At 37.6% G+C, this 18,683-nt stretch overlaps 2 protein-coding genes across 4 annotated transcripts; one reads left to right on the forward strand and one right to left on the reverse strand.

The window, feature by feature from the left end:
• Positions 1 to 249: 249 nt before the first annotated feature.
• On the forward strand, positions 250 to 6,274 carry LOC109058783 (cyclin-I-like). Of its 2 annotated transcripts, XM_019075979.2 has the most exons (9): positions 260 to 332; positions 485 to 559; positions 735 to 809; positions 922 to 1,075; positions 1,236 to 1,370; positions 1,450 to 1,524; positions 1,625 to 1,765; positions 3,950 to 4,159; positions 5,517 to 6,274. In XM_019075979.2, the coding sequence occupies exons 4-9, from the start codon at positions 962 to 964 to the stop codon at positions 5,817 to 5,819; spliced, it is 978 nt and encodes a 325-aa protein (XP_018931524.1). In that variant the 5' UTR covers positions 260 to 332; positions 485 to 559; positions 735 to 809; positions 922 to 961; the 3' UTR covers positions 5,820 to 6,274. The 2 variants fall into 2 exon arrangements, with proteins under 2 accessions (XP_042604471.1, XP_018931524.1); XM_042748537.1 differs by lacking the exon at positions 735 to 809 and having other exon boundaries at positions 250 to 332.
• On the reverse strand, positions 6,265 to 18,647 carry LOC109058785 (septin-8-A-like). Of its 2 annotated transcripts, XM_042748535.1 has the most exons (10): positions 18,475 to 18,645; positions 13,944 to 14,058; positions 13,655 to 13,850; positions 13,072 to 13,258; positions 11,427 to 11,588; positions 10,599 to 10,695; positions 9,202 to 9,370; positions 8,902 to 9,034; positions 8,399 to 8,568; positions 6,265 to 6,941 (listed from the first exon to the last, which is right to left on the reverse strand). In XM_042748535.1, the coding sequence occupies exons 1-10, from the start codon at positions 18,502 to 18,504 to the stop codon at positions 6,938 to 6,940; spliced, it is 1,263 nt and encodes a 420-aa protein (XP_042604469.1). In that variant the 5' UTR covers positions 18,505 to 18,645; the 3' UTR covers positions 6,265 to 6,937. The 2 variants fall into 2 exon arrangements, with proteins under 2 accessions (XP_042604469.1, XP_042604470.1); XM_042748536.1 differs by lacking the exon at positions 6,265 to 6,941 and having other exon boundaries at positions 8,421 to 8,629; positions 18,475 to 18,647.
• Positions 18,648 to 18,683: the final 36 nt, after the last annotated feature.

Here is an 18,683-nt window from a genome sequence, read left to right on the forward strand (position 1 = left end):
ATAATACACCATAACTCTACCCCTTAAAGACACATTTTAGCATTTTCATAACTGAACTCAGTCTCTGTATATTCTAATCCTAATGAAAAGTCATCATAATGTAATGAATTATTATAATGAATATAAAAGAACCCGTATGTGCGACCCACTAACACAGTTTAGTACGTGGGTGACGAGGGTGTGGGCGGGATCAACCAATCGTGATGTCACAAATGTGGGCGGTACCAACAGCGTGTGCTCAAATACGTGGGCGGGGTCAAGCGGGTTCAAAAACAGATTGTGGGCAACTGTGGATGCATTGTACGACTTTTCTTTTCTTATATTCTCCAAAGGTGATTCTAATTCGACATTTCGTGCTCCAGTATAGCTATGTATATAACTTGTTTTACACCTGTTAGTGTTGAATCGAGCTTCTGTCGTTTTCAAGCAACGCATTTTAAGATCTGTTTCATTGTTGTGTAAAGCAGTGCGCTCTTTTTTCCAGACATGGGGGAATGAGTTCTTTTGCACATTTATGCAGTGGACGCCAATGACAGGATCCGTGTTTCTTTTTTCAAAGGTAATTTTTATGACCAAAAGTTTCCATGCCTTTGTTTACTAGTTGATGCAAATCGACACGCCCCATATGTTTTCTGCTTCCTTAAAATCTTCAAATGTCATGCATTTGTTTATTTTTGTAAATACCAACACGTTTTATTCAAATGTAGAGAGTGATTGTAAAAACTGTGCTGTAGGCCTGATGTTGGGACCATTTTGCATTGCATGCACCCCAAAATCAAGATCTCAAACTAGAGGAAATGCACTAAAAGGTTACTAAGATCTTTGAAGTTCAAGACACATCACACCTTGATTTTCTCTGCATGCAAGGGTCACTTGGCATAAAAGCATATGCTAAATCACTAAACTGCGTTTCTTTGTCAGGCATTGCTTCCAGTGGAAAAGGCTAGTTTCCAAAACAGCCATGAAACCTCCTGGCGAGGAAGAGAATCAGCGGCTGGGCACACTCTTGCTCAACACCCTGGCAAGAGAAAGGCGTCTTTGGAAAGCACCGGTGCTTAAGAACGGTTGCATTCAGGTGGAAGCATATTTGTCATATTTGCCAGGCTTCTGAACTGCTTTAACCAGCAAGACCAGAAAAGTCATGCTGTGTGGTCCAAGCTGGTCTTTTCAGGAGGGAACACAGGTGTCAGAAATAAATGTGAGCTGAACATTTGCCATGTTTTGTGTGCTTTCAGGGTTCAGATATCAGCCCACCTCAGTACCATGACGCGATCGTGTGGTTGCGTGAAATGAGCAGCCTATTCCAGTTTTCTTCAGAGACATTCGCTTTGGGAGTCTGTGTTCTTAACAGCCTGCTCGCAGCAGTCAAAGTAAGAGAAACAATTACACATTTCCTCCCATCACTTAAAAAGTTGAATGGCATAGACTCCAAGTCCTCTTTCTTTGCAGACCCGGCTGAAATACCTCAGATGCATGGCCATCACCTCTCTGATCCTTGCTGCAAAGATCAACGAGGAAGATGAGGCAAGATGTGTTTTCCTCACTGTAGCACAATAACAGAGACTCCCCACACAATATTTGAACCATTCCAGCATGTTTATTGTTCTGTTTTGTTGGTGAACAGGTGATCGCATCGGTTAAAGACTTGCTGGAGCAAAGCAGATGCAAGTTCTCAACAGCTGAGATTCTTCGCATGGAGCGAGTCATATTGAACAAGCTGCACTGGGACCTTTACATCGCCACGCCAATGGACTTCATTCACATTGTGAGTCATCAGAAATCATACAACCCTTTAATGTGTCTGTTGCAAACATTAGCAAAAACTGACATTTGGTCCTTGACGTTGTGCGTGTGGAAATCTGCAGCTGCATGGCGATCGACCGCTTGCAACCTTCTTTAGGGGCGATACGAGTTGCTTGTGGTGCGTATTCGGCCAAGGCACTAATCTGGCTTGTACTTTAGCAGTAAAGCAGATAGATAACCCTGCAAAACATCTCCAATACAAATATACTGTCAGAAATAGGAACTACACTATTTTGGCAAAAGTATTGGCACCCCATTCTAATGAACAGGTTTGACTACTTTCAGTTTCAAGTTCTTCCACACTGACTCAGTTGATCATTTCTTTTTGAACCTTGCCTTATACACAGAGGCATTGTCATGTTAGAATAGAAAAGGCTCCTGGTCAAACTGTTGCTATAAATTATAAGCACATAATTCCCTAGAATATCATTACATGCTTAAAAATTACGATTTTTACTCATGGAAATTACTAAAGTTAGTCAAACCTGTTAATTAGAAGGGGGTGCCAATACTTTTGGCAATGTAGTGTATCTTCATACTTTGTCTTTCCTACATGGTGGGGTTCAGTTAAAATGTCTAAAAATATAACTGACGTTCTTTGCACCAGTTTCGTATGGCATAGACGTGGACGAGAGGACCAACAGTTAACAAATGGAGAGCAATTGCTGTTTTGGCACACCACGGACAGTCATAAAATAGCCATTAGAAATTTAAAACATGTGAAACAAGACCCTGTTAAAATTACCTTTGTGATTTAAAAAATAAATAAATAAATAAATAAATCCTGATGCTTAAAAAAATCTTAGTTAAGAAAATGTAATTAAAATATGGGAGAAACTCATGAAACATGGAGCTTTTTTTGCCCCAAATCAAAATGATAAATATATTTTGGATAAAGAAAACAAAGCCTGTTTTAGGACCATTAAGATGTTTTGTATGGAAATTCAAATTTAATATAATTTACCAAAAAAGGCTGCACATTTATTGGCCGTTTTAGGTGCGGAAAAGCATTATAAGTGAACTTTGAGGAAAATCCTAAAGTTTTTATTTTTTGTCATGTTTTCTAGAGTTTTATTACCAGGAAATATTTTGGAATGACACATTTTAAATTTTTTACACAGGACTGGGTTCAGTGTGAAACTATTTTCATGGCAAATTAGCACATACTTTACTTTACTAGTTTTGTATGTCTTCATTATCATGATTTGCAAAAAAATATGTATTATTAAATTAAGTACATTTACTGAATTAATTTTGTGCTGCTTAATAGTAATATTAATAATGCCAAAAAAAAAAAACACCTTGATGGTCCTAAAAATGCTTTGTTTTCTTTATGCATATGCATTATATATTTTGGGATGTTTTTGTGAGATCTCCCCATATAGATCATATCATAGATATCTAGACGTCTATAACACATAGAACAATTAAATATAATTGCTTGCAAAATGAAAAAATATCTAATAGCATAGAAAAATTAATTGTGTGAATATCCACAATTTAGAATAATTTAAATATATGACCGTACAAGGTCCATGTGACTGGTCAGTCTCTGGGAGAAGTGAACGCTCACACATACAGCATAGATACAGAGGAAAGTCACACTTCTACAGTAAACATTTAACAGTGTGTATTACTACCCTGAACTCATGAAACCAGGACGTCATTCCTGTTCATTTAACATGGCTTATTTCATTTTCCAAACAGATGAAGCTAGAAAACATGTGCGTCAGTGTGAAATCAGAATTGGCCCTATTTATTAAGTGCACATTATTGTATTCATCAATGATGATTAGTGTAATATCGTTTGATGCCAATTATTTACCAATTTTGCAAACTCCTATTTCGCACTGACTTGAATGGAAAATCAACCAGGGAATAAATTCCCAAAAACTAAAAAAAAAAAAAATAAATCATTTTGGTGGGTTGTGCATGGCTTTCATAGTAATAAAAGCCTGCACTGAGGAAAACCAGAATGTATCTGGATTGAGAATCAGTGTTATTTTTTAAATACTATTTGAACACGGCACATTGTTTATGAAGGGCTTAGACAGTAAGGGCTTCTGGTGAGTACAGGTACAGACCCTCGCCTCTGTAAGTGATTAGGTTGTCTCTGTTGGTTAAGCGGTTTGTTGTTGTCCTTCAGTTCCACGGCCTGCTGATGTCCAGGCTTCCTCAGAAGAGACCCTGCCTCCAGGCGTCGCTGTGGACCAGACAGGTGCAGCACTGTATGGCCTGCCACCAGCTCTGGCAGTTCAAGGGCTCCATGTTGGCTTTGGCCATCATCACTTTGGAGTTGGAGAAGCTGACGCCTGATTGGTTCTCTGTGTTTACCGACCTGCTGACGAAAGCACAGGTAGTCAAGAACACATCACTGATCTTACAGCTTTTGGGAGATTGATATGCTTCTTGGAATATTTTGAGAATCTGCTAGTGATGCACCAAAATAAATTATATATATAATATTATTAGTTTTATTTTTTAAGAAAAACACTGAAGCAGAATTAAAAGTTTATATTTAGCCAAAAACCAAAACCGAAAATAAATTTGTTTAATAATAATCACAGGATGCCATATGAATCATGACACTGATTTCACGATACAATTTTCTACTTATTTATTTTTTTACAAAATGAGATTTAAAGCAAATTATAAATGAAAATACTTTTTTTTTGTTTCTTTGTGCAATTTGCATCCATCATTGCATGCCTACTAATCACTAAACATACTAGTATCTATTTTCATGCTACTAGTCTTTTTTTTTAGCTACTAGTATTTATTCTGTTAACTACTAATATATATTCATTAGCTACAAGTGCTTATTCTTTACATACTGATACATTTTTAAAAGATACTAGTGTTTTTTCATTAGATATTAGTACTTATTCTATAAATATTATTACACATTTATTAGATACTAGAACCTATTCCAGATGTTACCAGTAAGATTTTTTTGGTCACACTTTATTTTAAGCTCTAGTTCTCACTATTAGCTAACTGTGACTTTTGCCTCAATTAACTCATAATTTGCTGATTATTAATAGTTAGTTTGGTTGTTGTTGTTAGTTCCGGTATGGGGTGGATTAAGGGATCTAAAATATGATCATACACAATAAGGCATTAATATGTGCTTTATAAGTACTAATAAAATGCCAATATGCTAGTAATATACATGTTAGCTCATAATGAGAATTGTTCCTTCAGATAAAGTTTACTGTACTAGTTGCATACCAGATACTAGTGTATTTTAAGGATTAAACGTTTGTAATAGCAGCTTGTAATAAAACGTCACTGTTCAGGTCCATGTTTTCAGACTGTTTGGGCCAAAACTCATTTATTTTTTGGTCAAATGTTTTCAGGTTGCTAAAATTTCAATGCATCACTATTAACTGTGCTTTTCTTTTTATATATATATATATATATATAATTATATTGTTTTTTTAAATTGTCCAAAAATGAACAATAAACAGGTCTCTTTTTGAAAACTTCAAGTGTATGTGACTTTTTAATGATCAGAAAACAGGTCTCTTTTTGAAAACTTCAAGTGTATGTTTCTCACACAATCTATTTCTGGGAATTTGAAGACTTCTTGAAGACACTTTGTCAGTGACAGCATTTTAATGGTTTCAGTTTTTGGGTCTTTGTCCAAGGCATCCACTGCAGGGCCGTGCTGTCTGATGTTGGTCATGACGTGATGTTTGCACTGGTTCTAGATGGAGAGCTCAGAGTTCATCTGCTGTAAGGAGATGGTGGATGAGTACCTCAGCGGCCTCCAGCTCTCCTTACACACCAACGCCGTCTACATTTTGGACGCCTCCAGCATGCTGGCGTTCAGAGGACACGAGGAGGGAGACGGGGACAGAAAGAAAGGGGACCGAGACATGGACGACTATTATGACGGTTTCTGGTGCTTTTATGATGAGGATGTGTCGGTGAAAACAGCAGACCGTAGACTGCAGGAGACACAAGAACAGATCTCGTCCTGTCCTCCGTTACGACCCTCTTCTAGTCAGTAATCTAACGAGTGCTTCGGGGAAAGCTGTGAGCGGCTAAATGATGGCCAAGGCACTTTTTGATTTCTTTTATGAAAGCTTTATGCAGCACTTTAACCATATTTGAGATTTCTATTACATTTGTTTTTTTAATTCCTTTTATATGTTTTTATATTTTTCATACGAGTTATTCATACTGTAAGATTATGGTGCTTTAACAGAAATCTTTTTGTTGGCCAATTAATTCCTTAATGAAGTTATGCTTTATAGTGTTATGCATTTTGAAGTTATATCCATTGACATTTCATAATGTTGCTTGATTTGTAGTATTAATGTGAAGATGAAATTACATTTCAGATATTTCAGTGTTCACTCTGTTTTAAGCAGAATGCCTCGTCTCAACCCTTTCCTAAGGCAGCTACAGATATCATATTCCTCCTTTTCTGAAATGAAACAAATAAAAACTTCCTTTCCTAAAAGGGACTGTTCATTTTATTTGGTAAAAACAGCATTCTTCTGTTTCTGTGTCCGTCGTTGGCAGATGAAGATCTGTAGAAGGTTGAGTTCAGATACTGCTACAGTTATATGATAAACAACAGAACGTGAATACCATACAGCTTAATATTAAAATACTAAAAATATTATTTGCATATCTGTTGTCGTGAACTTTTAAAAACAGCACCAAAAATAAGTCTAAGACTGCTTTATTTAGCCATACCCATGCAGGCTGATATAATAATGAAATCATACACGTGTACATTAGTTAGTACATCACTGCTGTTAACGAGTTTGGCTCAGGTCTTAAATACTACTGTACACTGGCAAGGGAAACATATACGTCACAAAATTTGGCCTGACTAAGACAAATGAACAGATGGTTAGTACCAAAACAAACCGGTCCCAAAAATAAAATGGGGTTGAGCAGGGGAGGGGCATTAAAAAAGACCCCCACCCACCTGAAAGACAAAACAAAAACAACATGTAGCAACGCAAGAACAGATTCAGTCCCCATAATGCATCTCTCTGGCTTCCCATCAGGGTCTTTGGTCCTTCAACACAATGAGGAACATGTCAAAAAAACAAGCTGATGCTGCAACGTTAAAAGAGGAAAGTCCATGGATGGCCTGCGATGTGCTCATAAATTAACTGAAAGAAAACAAACACAAAACAAGAAAATGAAATTAAACTGAAGATGATGTAGAAGGAAACATGCAAATAAACATATGAATGGAAGTGTATTAGAAACATAAATATACATACATGTTGTGATGTATGGAACAAATGAATGTATAATATTGGGCTGGAGTTTTTTTTTTTCACCCATTACTTTATCACATTAATAGAGAAAATAACATTTAACATTTTATGGACTATCAGTCACATTTTTTTAGAATCTGAAACGTGCTGCAACAATTATTTCAAAGCTACCTACATAATGCAAATCACATTAAACACTCGAAACGCTCATAATTAGAATGAAAGAGGTACACAAGTTGATCCAAATTTATCAAAATAAATATCCATCAAAACAATCATAATTTGCTTCGCTGCATATTAATAGTTAGTAAGGTAGTTAGTTTAGGTATAGGGTACGCAAGTAATATGCATGCTAATAATAATGAGAATTGGTCCTTAAAATAAAGTTTTACCCATTAGTTTATTAGCAACACGCTGGTAGTTTCAGTCTTGTTTATAATAAATGGCATGTATATAATGAATGCCACAATAATTTATGTTTGTTATATGTGACCCTGGAGCACAAAACCAGTCATAAGTGTCAATTTTTCAGAAATTGAGATTTATACATCATCTGAAATCTGAATAAATAATCTCTCCATTGATGTATGGTTTGTTAGGAGGACAATATGTGGCTGAGATACAACTATTTGAAAATCTGGAATCTGAGGGAGCAAAAAATATTGATAAAATCATCTTTAAAGTTGTTCAAATGAAATTCTTAGCAATGCATATTACTAATCAAAAAAAGTTTAGATATATTTACGGTAGGAAATTTACCAAATATCATGCAACATGATCTTTACTTAATATCCTAATGATTTTTGGCATAAAATAAAAATCAATAATTTTGACCCGTACAATGTATTGTTGTCTATTGCTACAAATATACCCCAGAGACTCAAGACTGCTTTTGTGCTCCAGGGACACATATACTAGTGTATTTTATTTCCTCTCACACAAAACAGAAATGAAAACTGTGTAAAATGTAAACTTTTTGTTTTATTTACCAGCACGTTAACTAATAAAATGTGACTTTTTCTTTTCTTTTAACAATGCAGTTTTGACCTGGTGAGACTTGGACCATATTTTCTGGTAAATTGGTTTTATGTGACTATATTAAAGAGCAAATTTCACCGGGTGGATCCATGTCAGGTGCAAACCTCAAAATGGACGCTGTGTAAATGTTAGACGCAGACACCATCAATGACCAGAAGATGGAGCTAGATGAGCTTGATTCGAGCTGCACGAGCTCAGAACTGGCTGCCCTGGCCTCTGACACCTTTCTTTCAGTTCATGATTTCGCTGCACATGTGAGAGCAGCTGAATCTCTGCGCGTGGAGAAATCAGATGGAAGGATAACTCACTTCTTCTTGTCTTTGTCCTTCTTGAGGGGCTGTGAGAGCGAGAGGGTCTCGGCGGCCACCTTCCTCCTGTTGAAGGCGTTCATCTCCTCCTCCAGCTCCCGTCTCTTCTCCTCCACCTTCCTCTTCTCCTCCTGGTGCATGCGCTTCAGCTGCTCGAACTTCTCATGCAACTGAGGAGAGACACACAAGTGAGCGCTGTGCCAGAAGCTTTGTCTGAACCGGCTCTTCATTCTAGAGAGCATTTGATTGGACAGAAACAGAAGAGCAGGATGATGTCATCAAAATCATTGATCCATGCTGCTGAAGCCACAGACTGTAAGATGTGAATCTTCTAAAATGCGAATGTTGTCACTAGCTTACAGATAAACTTAAAGCTAACATATTCATACTAAAAGCCAAAAATCTTTCTATTTTGACTTCATGTGGTCTTTATGATGACTGGTTGGAGTCTGATGGATGATGATTCTGAGAAGCAGAATAAATCATAATGCGTCAGGACTAACCTCTCTCTCCTTCTCCTTCAGCTCGCCCTCCGTCTCCTTCACTTTGTTCACAAACATCTGCCGCATCTCCTCTTCCTTCCTTTGCAGGTCTCCAAGAAACTCCTTCCTTTTGGCTTCATACGTCTCCTGTAGACTGTAGAGGGGTCATACAGAGAAAAAAAAATAAAAAATCAATAATATAAAATATTATGTGTATTTAATTTTAATTTATTTAGTTACTGTTGCTATGTCCGACAAGCCATGTTCTCACGCAGTGAAAAATACAGATATTACATGTATTACAGTGGCCAAGCAGTGCACCTGAAAGGCTGGCTGTCTGGGTCGGTGTCTTTGAAGCCCATCTCCTCTAGTTTGCAGCGCCTGTAGAGTTCGTAGTGTCTGGCGTGAGTCTGTTCTCGCAGATCCTCCATGTTCACTCGGATCAACATCTCCCGCAGCTTGACGAAATCACAGTGACTCTCGTTCTCCACTGAAACACACACGATCACCGTCAACACAGACGTAAACACGTGCTCTAAACAACTGCAGCTGCAGTGTGTGTGAGCCAGAGACCCGACGAACAATAATATCAGAGAACTTCTTCATCTGGGTCACTGTTTTATTTACTATTTTACTGTTAATTACCAAAAACACCAGTAATATGTGGAAGTAGCATTGCTGCCCATATGAGTTTAAATATGCATATTAGATTTTGCGACATTTATTTTCATTGTGTTCTGATTGATTTTTAAAAGATTGGAATTATAGCAACAGCACACACACACTCCATCTTAATTTAATTACATTGATGAGTTAAACTAATCCATCAATACATTTTGAAAGTAAAGAAACCCAATTAAGTTTTTTATTATTATTATTTAAATAATATAAAGAATTTTATTCAGGAAGGTGACATTAAATGGATCAAAAGTGACAGTAAGTACATTTATGCTTCCTTTAAAATTTATATTCACTACATATGTTAAAATGTACAATAGTATTCTAAAATGTTTGATATTTTGTATTTGTGGAAAATCCTATAAATAAAGTGAAAAAATAAATTTATATTCAAAGAATCCTGAAAAAAAAAAAAATTAGCAACTGTTTAACACTAATAAAAATACAACTTATTAATACAACCTTACATTAGAATGATTTCTGGAAAGATCATGTGACAAATTTTTCATTTTAAAAAGTATTAAATATATGCATGTACGTCCACTGAATGCTGTTAGCTGTACCAAGCATAGCTCCAGTAATTTTGCAAGTATTGGCTGAGAACTGAAAAACTGTAAAAGATTTAATTCCCATTCGACAATATTTTTAATTAATGCAGAAAAACACTAAGACTCAACTGCTGTTCTACATGAAGTGAGCATCTCTTTCATGCAGCACGAGTCTCTACTTAAACTAGACGAAAAACATGACTAACAGCGTGACCTTATCTGTGGCTCTCTCTCTCACATCTGAGAAAACAGTAATTAGCTCGCGTCTAGAGTGGCATTTATCGCCGCTTTGATTGATGGGATTGTTTTCACATGAAAGGCATTGTAAAAATCCCCCCGGCCCAGCATCCGCAGGGAGAAGCAGGGTTCAAATGAAAGTCCAGTGTGGCTGATGTACTCCAGCCCCTCGAGCATGATACTCTCCAGTGACAGAGTCACGCTCATCCATTACAGCTCAACACAAGAGACCAAAGCACAAGAGTGTGACATTACCTTGAACGACTCCCCACGGATACTGCCTGGCCCTCACCGCCTTATTCCCCACCTTCACCTCCTCCACACTGCCCACCACAGCAAAGGGAAGATGGGCCTAGAATAAAGAGGTAAAAACATGGAAGTTCTGTATTTTCAAGTAGATAAAAAGGTTAAATAGTTAACCCTTCTAAGCTGTTTTCTCCCTCCTTCTTCAAAACGCAACGAGAGTTTTCCTGCATTTGCTTCGGTAAAATAAAGAGTTGTGTTGCTTGTTAAAATGGTAATTTTTTAATCCGAAAAACATGTGAAAAGAACTATATTATGGAGTGGAAAAGGAAAATGACTAACACATGGTCCTCTACAGCCATGTATTGATTACAGTCATAATTGTAATGCTATTTTCATTTTTAAAGTGTTTGTTATCTATCAGGTGACAGAAATCATCATGTTATCTCCATGAATGAAAATGAGAACTGTAGAGCTTCTTTAAAGTGAATTTTACAGCATAAAAAATACTACAAAAAAAAAAAAAAAAAAAAATTAAATTAAATTTAAAATATTACAATTAAAACTATTTTATTGTCCAGGTCACTTTAGAACATAAGGCGCAGAATATTTCAGATGATTAAAAATAAAAATATTCTGGAAATATGGTAGAAGTATGAGTGAAGGCTGGAACACACGACTTTTTGTCTCTCTTTAAAAAACTCGGATTAAACATATGGACATTTTTATACAATAAATAAACAAACAATAAACAAAAATAAAAAAATAAAAAAATAAAACACAAAGCAATGAAATACACACTGAGATCTGGAACTGAATTATGTCTCTGATAAGACTCACGTTCATAGAGGAGTTGATTTCGGTCACTGCTCCGTCGTCTGTGGGAAACTGGTAGATCTGAACACCGTTGCTAACCAGCTCGCTCATGATTTTGATCTTGAACTTGTGTAGCTCGCTCTTGGAAATCGTGTCAGCTTTAGCGATAATAGGGATGATGTTCACCTAACAAGAAATAAAATACATTTTAAACATTATGTTCTAGCTTGTAGCTAGATTAGAGATAAGATAGACTAGAATGAAACATGCAATTAAAAGATCTTGTGCTAAATATGACACCAGTAATAAATCAGGCTGCATGTGTTTCACAGATTCATAAATGAACGAACAGACCATGACTGTAACTTCTTCCATGTGAGACTACCTGAGGATAATTCTGATGAAAAATGACTGTCTTATGTCCATGAAGTCATTGGTTGAGGGACTGAGGTGGGTCAGAGCTGGCTTAATTTAGTCTGGCTCCCATGCAGCATTACCTCTTTACACAGAAATGTGAGCAGGCACAGAGCAGCCTTAACTCAGCTGTGTAAAGAGATGCCTTCAGAAGTGACTTCAGTGTCTCACTGTGAGCAAAACTCAACGTCTGTGTATAAAATCAACACTCATTTGCAGTACAAATGCCTTACAAATTACAAACACACATGCTTTCTATAGAACACTTGATCATGTGACATTTAACGGCAGGGAGAAAAACGAAGCATTTCCCAGGCTTGATGTGTATTTGTGTTCATGGGGCCCTGGGGCCACATCATTACCAGCCATCTGTGCATCTCCTAAAAAAAACAGAAACCCCGAGCTCTACTCTCATTCATGCTGTTACTTTCTGATGAAATGAAAAATTGATTTGCTCTGTTTCCACTGGACAGAGAGAAGCCCCTGTCCTACATTTCCACATATTTGAGGATTATCAATACACACATATACAGCAAAACTAACACGCTGTATATACACACACAAAAATGATCACAAAAAGAGATAGTGATTAATGACTTTAGCAGCAAAGGAAATCTGAACGTAAGAGTCCTACACAATTTCTAAATATTAAAATACTGCAAGCATGTTTAATAATAATTAATGATAATGTTTTCCATTCACACACTACTTGAATACTGATGAGGATTGTGTTTATTGCAAGCAAAGACTTGGCAATACAATTTTATAATTTTAACAATTTTATATCGATACCTGGGTTCTGAATCATGATGCAATAACTTTGCAATTCTTTCTTTAGTATATTGATTATTTTAAGGTTCAATTCTCACCATTAATATGCCAATATATGAGTAGCTGACGGTTAACGCATTTTCCCTCAATAAATTCCTAATTTGATGCTTATTAATAGTTAATAAGATAGTTGTTAGTTAAGCTATGGGGTAGGATTAAAGGATCTAAATTAATATGCCAATATATGAGTAGTAATATACATGCTAATAAACAACTAGTTAAAAAAACAATTTTAGTAATATACATGCTAATAAACAACTAGTTAAACCAACTAGTTAATATAGAGAGAATCTTGTACATGCTATTAGATGACATCTGCAGTGAAGTCATAAATCTTCATTATAAAGCTTTTTAAAACTAATTTGGCGACTAAGGGAGTGTCATGCAGCAGCCTCACTAGTAAACCACAGTGATGTGCACTTACCTTGCTGTCCAACTTCTTCATGGTGACTAAGTCCAAGGACTTGAGCGAGTGTCCCGTAGGAGCGATGAAGTAGAGGCAGATGTGGATTCTGGTGTCGTGGTAATTGAATAGAGAACGCTTTATTTTCAGCTCTTCCTGCAGGTAGTTTTCAAACTGTGTGTCGATATAGTCCACAATGGGTTTATAGCTGAAGAAAACAGACACGTTACAAGAATTCAGACATGCATTCACTTTAAATAAGCATCAACAGTTGAGAGAATTTCATATATTTATTATCTCCTCTAATGAAATCCAGACATTCGGTGTGAGAGCGAGAGAGACGCAGCTGTGTAGAGACTTCCCCGGACCATGTTTACACTGCCTGACCTCGTCCTTTGACTTCTTGGGAAGTTTTTTACTGCATGCATTGCTTGTAAGTTTTCAGAGCCTGGATGCATTTTTCCTAAAAGACACAATGTCTGGAACCGTTCCTAACTACTTCAGACAGGCAGCAAGTCTCTCTGTCTGTTTGTCCATCTTTACAGCCAACATTCAGAGGCTGCAGCACAACGATGTTGGTCTGAGCAGTAAGCGGTTTTTGTACCTTTCTTCTTTGTTGATCTGGTCCCCGAAGCCCACCGTGTCCACGATAGTCAGTTTTAGGTGGACGTTGCTCTCTTGCAAGTCGTACGTTCTGGGCCGCAGGTAAACACCGTTTTGGTAATGGCTGGCCTCCTCATTTTCAAACATGGTGTTAAAAAGGGTGTTCATTAAAGTCGACTTGCCGATGCCCGTCTCACCTAACGTTAAGAGAATGACTGATTAGCATTTCCACTACAAGATCAGGTGTTCAGCTAGTGTAGAGTTTAAATGGGCTGTTAATAGTTGCTTACCCACACAGAGGATGTTGAAGCAGAAACCCTGAGTCACTGATTTACTGACCAGCTGATCGGGCAGACTGTCAAAGCCAACATGACCGCCAAGGCTGAGGTTACGCTTTTCTTCATTCTAGGAAGGAATCAGAGAGTCTGTCCTTGAGGTTGACATGGACTGAAATAAGACATACATAAAGCTTGGAGTACTGGTCAAACCAATAAACCAGCAGCAATTGGGCCATTTTAAGCTTAGCACTGATTATAACCATGCTTGTCTGGACAAAAAAATAATAATTCAATGTCAATGAATAATGCACATTTTGTCTTCTATTATAATTCAGAAATGCCATGCATCTATTTTGCTAGAACAAAATAATTTTAGCTGACACCACATTATACTAAGACTATTTGTTATCAACATAACCACTTTCTAGTTGTTTGTATTGCATCAGCCAAGCTCAGATTGGTTGACAAATGGGGGCTTGGGTTATATTGTATTGCACATTGTGTTATTATAGGAATTTGGCTGATTAAGCTAATATTTATATGCATAACATGAGACTTTTTTCACCTGGATCAAACAAGCAAAACTTGATTTGCAGGTACTGTTTTATTTGACAAAGCATGCAATTTTATTTACTGTCAATTACATTTTTGTTTAAAAAGAGGCCATGCAGTACGTTCATAATTTCAGCAATAACAGAAAATCAGTAATTATCATTACTAGTATAAAAAAATACAATAAAATTCTATTCACCACCATATCTGAACATAAAAACATGCCTCAACATACAAACTTGGCTCAAATATACATCTATTTTATAATTCATAACTGCTTGACAAAAGCAAAAAGCCTTATTTCTGCTTTGGACAGGCTTAAAAGTAAATAAAAGTAACAGTAATCAAAGTGAAACTAGCATGGAAGAATCTATGACAGCCATATAGAAAGTAGCTATGAAATTCCATGCATTTCACGCAGACTTTAAACCATGCACCCTTTCACACAATCGGTCGTTCAAAGCCTCTCTCAAATTAAAATCCTATAATTCAGCACCAAACAAATCTAAAAACCCACTAAAAGGCTAATGAGTGCAGTGCCCCCAAAAAAACTGTGAAACCAGTGCGCTCCTCCCTTGTCTGGCTTCGTCTTCTTCCCCAGTGCAGGCACATATTTGGTGAATGATGTCACTTAGATGACCACTGAGTGCACTACTGAGGGAAGCACCAGTTCTGCTGGCGGAACAGCATGCATCAAGCACAAAACGTGTTTGACTGAAAAACCGATCCCCGTGTCATTACAAAGCTGAGGCACTGAAAGGGAGCTCCATCTTTAGGATGTGAAGAGGAAATGGCTGAAAGCGTTTTTGGAAAACACGCAGTCTGGAGGGAGGAGGAAAATAACTTGGGAAGGCTTGAACAATGCCCATATAGGGGCCGATAGCAAATGCCCCCGCCATAAGGGAAACATTTCCCCTCAGAGGGCAGCAGATCGAGAGGAAATGGTGCAGCTTTTGGGCCACACAACAATATTTTCTCAACCCTCCCTCGGAGTGACAGGCCTATCCATACTGACAGAACACTGAGAGCTGTGTGCAAATCAAGAAACATTCCATGCGTTCCTCAGAGAGAGAATCGCCTCATCCAAAAACAATCACTCCAAACATCACTGACTTACATTCGTCCTTAAAAGAGATATTTAGAATAACATTCTGGTTGCAATTTTCCATTTTTAAGCTTCTAAACAGTTGCATTACTAATGACCACGGCTGTGAATCTAGATTTGGAAAACGACCAGGTTGAACACTTTCTCAATGCATACTACAGCAGATATGAATTTGCATTATTTGGACCAGCGGCTACGAAGAAGATGATTTAAAACTATAACTCTGCAGGGAACAGTGACGCCATCCAACGGACAATCTCTAACAGAGTCTGGGACAACATAAGATTGTTCAGGGCAGATGGGTGCTCAGAATGACAGTGGAGAAGAGCCAAATTGGGACGGCTCCATTCTCACCCCTTACATACACCTGAATATGTGTGTGTGCGCGCTTCAGCAAACTGACACGACAAGTCGACAACCCACATCGGAAATTTCTCTGGCATCCCATCTGATATGGAAGGAGGAGGGGTCGACGTGGAGAAGAATGCAGATGGTCTAGATTTGGTCGCAGTATGGCATCTGCCCTAAACAAAACAGCAGACTGGGTTTTATCTGCCTTTTCTATACACAAGATCTTCAAGAAACCGTGTGCACAAGCACAGCTGACTGTGTAACTGCATGTAAGTTACAGTACAAACACATGCACACCCTTAAGACCATTATGTTCTTGCCAAAAAGGGTCCTCCATCCTTTGAATCATGTGATGTTGGTGTTTATTAATGTCAGTGGTATCCAAGCACGAACAGGATGTTGACTCATCGCAAAACGCATATAGCTTTACATAACAGTAACTACATCAGCCCTGCCCTGAAACTACAGTATGATACAATAAAAGAAATTAACGTTAAACAGGACCGTCTTGTTCCAATCCTAAGCATCTTTCAGTAAAAAGACTGCGCTGACTGCACTGTATGTGAGATTAAAAGGGATAGTCCACCCAGAAATGTAAAATCTGTCATTATTAACTAAGAAAGCTGTGGTACCTAAGAAAGTCATCAGAATGTTGTGAGGGTGTGTAAATGATGACAGAATCTGAATTTTTGGGTGAACGGTCCCTCAAAGCTTTTTTTTGCCCATTCTGTAATTAGACTTATAATTGACCCACCACCACGGCTCAATGCAGATGATCAATATGGTGCCTAAAACCACACAAACCTCTAATCAAAAGGCACTGACTGTTCGACACACTCACATTTCATTAACTCGCATACTGTTAAAACAATGCTTGTATTCAAGCATTCTAAGTCTAACAGAGACTTTTAAGGCAACACACCATGTTTCACTTCCACAGCACACACATGAACTATTATATACCCTTCCATCCCAACAGACTACAAACAGCTACAGTTACCCTTCTCTAACACAAACTAGCTGAACTCAGATCCAATTGACATTAGATTTAGGAGGAGAAAATAATTCCCTGAGCTTTCCCAAGCATCCATCCTGAACGAAATCCATCCTGAATTTTTTTTGAGTAGCAATTGGGCGGGTTTTGTTGTGAAAACCTGGCAACCCTGGCATGCCACATGCAGAAATGTCTGAAAGAATATATATATGGATGTACTTCAAAAAGGGCACATTGAAATAACTCAAGCATTAACAGTGTTACGGTGCATATAATCAAGTCATGTATATTCTTATTTATTTATTTATTTATTTATTTATTTATTCAAAGTCTGTCTAAAGTTAACACACAGTGTTTAAAAAGTGCAGTCCACATATGTCCATATGTTTATTACAGTGACTTTAATTTGTTTTTATATTTCTGCAATCTATTTTAGTTTGTGTTATTTGTATATTAATGTTTACACCAGGCTTATTTGTCAGTGCTTTATTTTGTCATAATTATTACATGCTTAAAGTTCAACAAATCAGTCGATATGCTACTGTGATCGTAGCTGTTAAATAAAAATGTCATTCATATCATGCATAACCTAATTTCATCGTAACATATAAGCCTGGGCTACAGAAGAGAACATTTATGTTTAATCTATCTAATATTGTGTTAATGATTTATAGCTTGTCTTTGTTGAATAATACAGAAAATAAAGAGCTTTGCATATTAAATTGGTAAAAATTTGATTATTTTTCAAAATCGTTCAGCCCTACAAAGGAAGTCTTGTTTCAGGACGTTCAGAAAGATCAAGGAAGTTAAGAAGCCTGCTGGTGACACCAGATTATCAGCATCCAAAACAAAGGTCTTTTCATCTTGGTGGCTCATCAGCAGCGTCCTGCTTCTCCTTTAATTCACACAGACTGAAATCTCACTGCTTCTTGTAATCTTCTTAACCTTCACACCAGCAAACGCAATCTCAGCTACTCCAAAGACCCCACAGTTCATCTATCAGCAGCCTCCACGTTCATCTGTGATCTTAAACTGAAGGGCCACATGTTGGCCCCAAACTTTACAAACTGTGCTGAGAATGAAGACGGCGGTTCAGTGTTGTAGTGACGTTTCGACTGGGATTCGGCTGCATTTAAACACTAAAGATGTCAACAAAGTGGTAAATGAGGGAACACGCTGCCTTCAAAAGCTATCCTGTGCTGAATTCATGCTGAAATTCTCCAGTAGTAAACCGAAATCTGTTATTGTAACTTAGGTTGTATCAGCCCGTAGCGTAAATAAAGAGACGGTCACAACACTCAAGACAATGTAGAAATGCATTACATGGTTTAAAATAAGCTCATTGAGACACACACACAGTAAAGCAGGTAAATACACAGCGTTAATTACACTACTGTCAGTGTAGAAGAGATAGAGTCCGTTGGGCTAAGCTAGGTTAGAGTAGCGCTCGTGCTAGTCCCAATTCATTCAACGACTGTGTAACGTACATCTGAGGGAAGGCGCGTCTCTGGAAGCAAGAGCTGACTGGAAAGGGTACTTACAGAAAATATGTCTACATCCGTGGCCGCCATGATGAGGAATGTACGTGTGGTTTAGATAAGGCGAAAGGGAGCTGCCTGCCCTCGTCTCTCTCTCACCGTCCACTGACACACACACACACACACACAGCTGTGTGGTCAGGATGGAGAATCAACGAACCGCACTATGGTGAAGGCCGTGCTTAGGAATTTAAATAACGCAATGTGACGCT

The sequence above is a fragment of the Cyprinus carpio genome, chromosome B21 (assembly GCF_018340385.1).
Source record: "Cyprinus carpio isolate SPL01 chromosome B21, ASM1834038v1, whole genome shotgun sequence".
Lineage (NCBI taxonomy): Eukaryota > Metazoa > Chordata > Actinopteri > Cypriniformes > Cyprinidae > Cyprinus > Cyprinus carpio.

Coding starts and splice junctions, on each gene's coding strand:
- LOC109058783 (XM_042748537.1), top strand. CDS start 962: ATGAAACCTCCTGGCGAGGAAGAGAATCAGCGGCTGGGCACACTCTTG. Junction 1,525..1,624: donor AGATCAACGAGGAAGATGAG/GCAAGATGTGTT, acceptor GTTGGTGAACAG/GTGATCGCATCGGTTAAAGA. Junction 4,160..5,516: donor ACCTGCTGACGAAAGCACAG/GTAGTCAAGAAC, acceptor CACTGGTTCTAG/ATGGAGAGCTCAGAGTTCAT.
- LOC109058785 (XM_042748535.1), bottom strand. CDS start 18,504: ATGGCGGCCACGGATGTAGACATATTTTCT. Junction 13,259..13,654: donor CAGATCAACAAAGAAGAAAG/GTACAAAAACCG, acceptor TGTTTTCTTCAG/CTATAAACCCATTGTGGACT. Junction 9,035..9,201: donor CCAGACAGCCAGCCTTTCAG/GTGCACTGCTTG, acceptor ACCCCTCTACAG/TCTACAGGAGACGTATGAAG.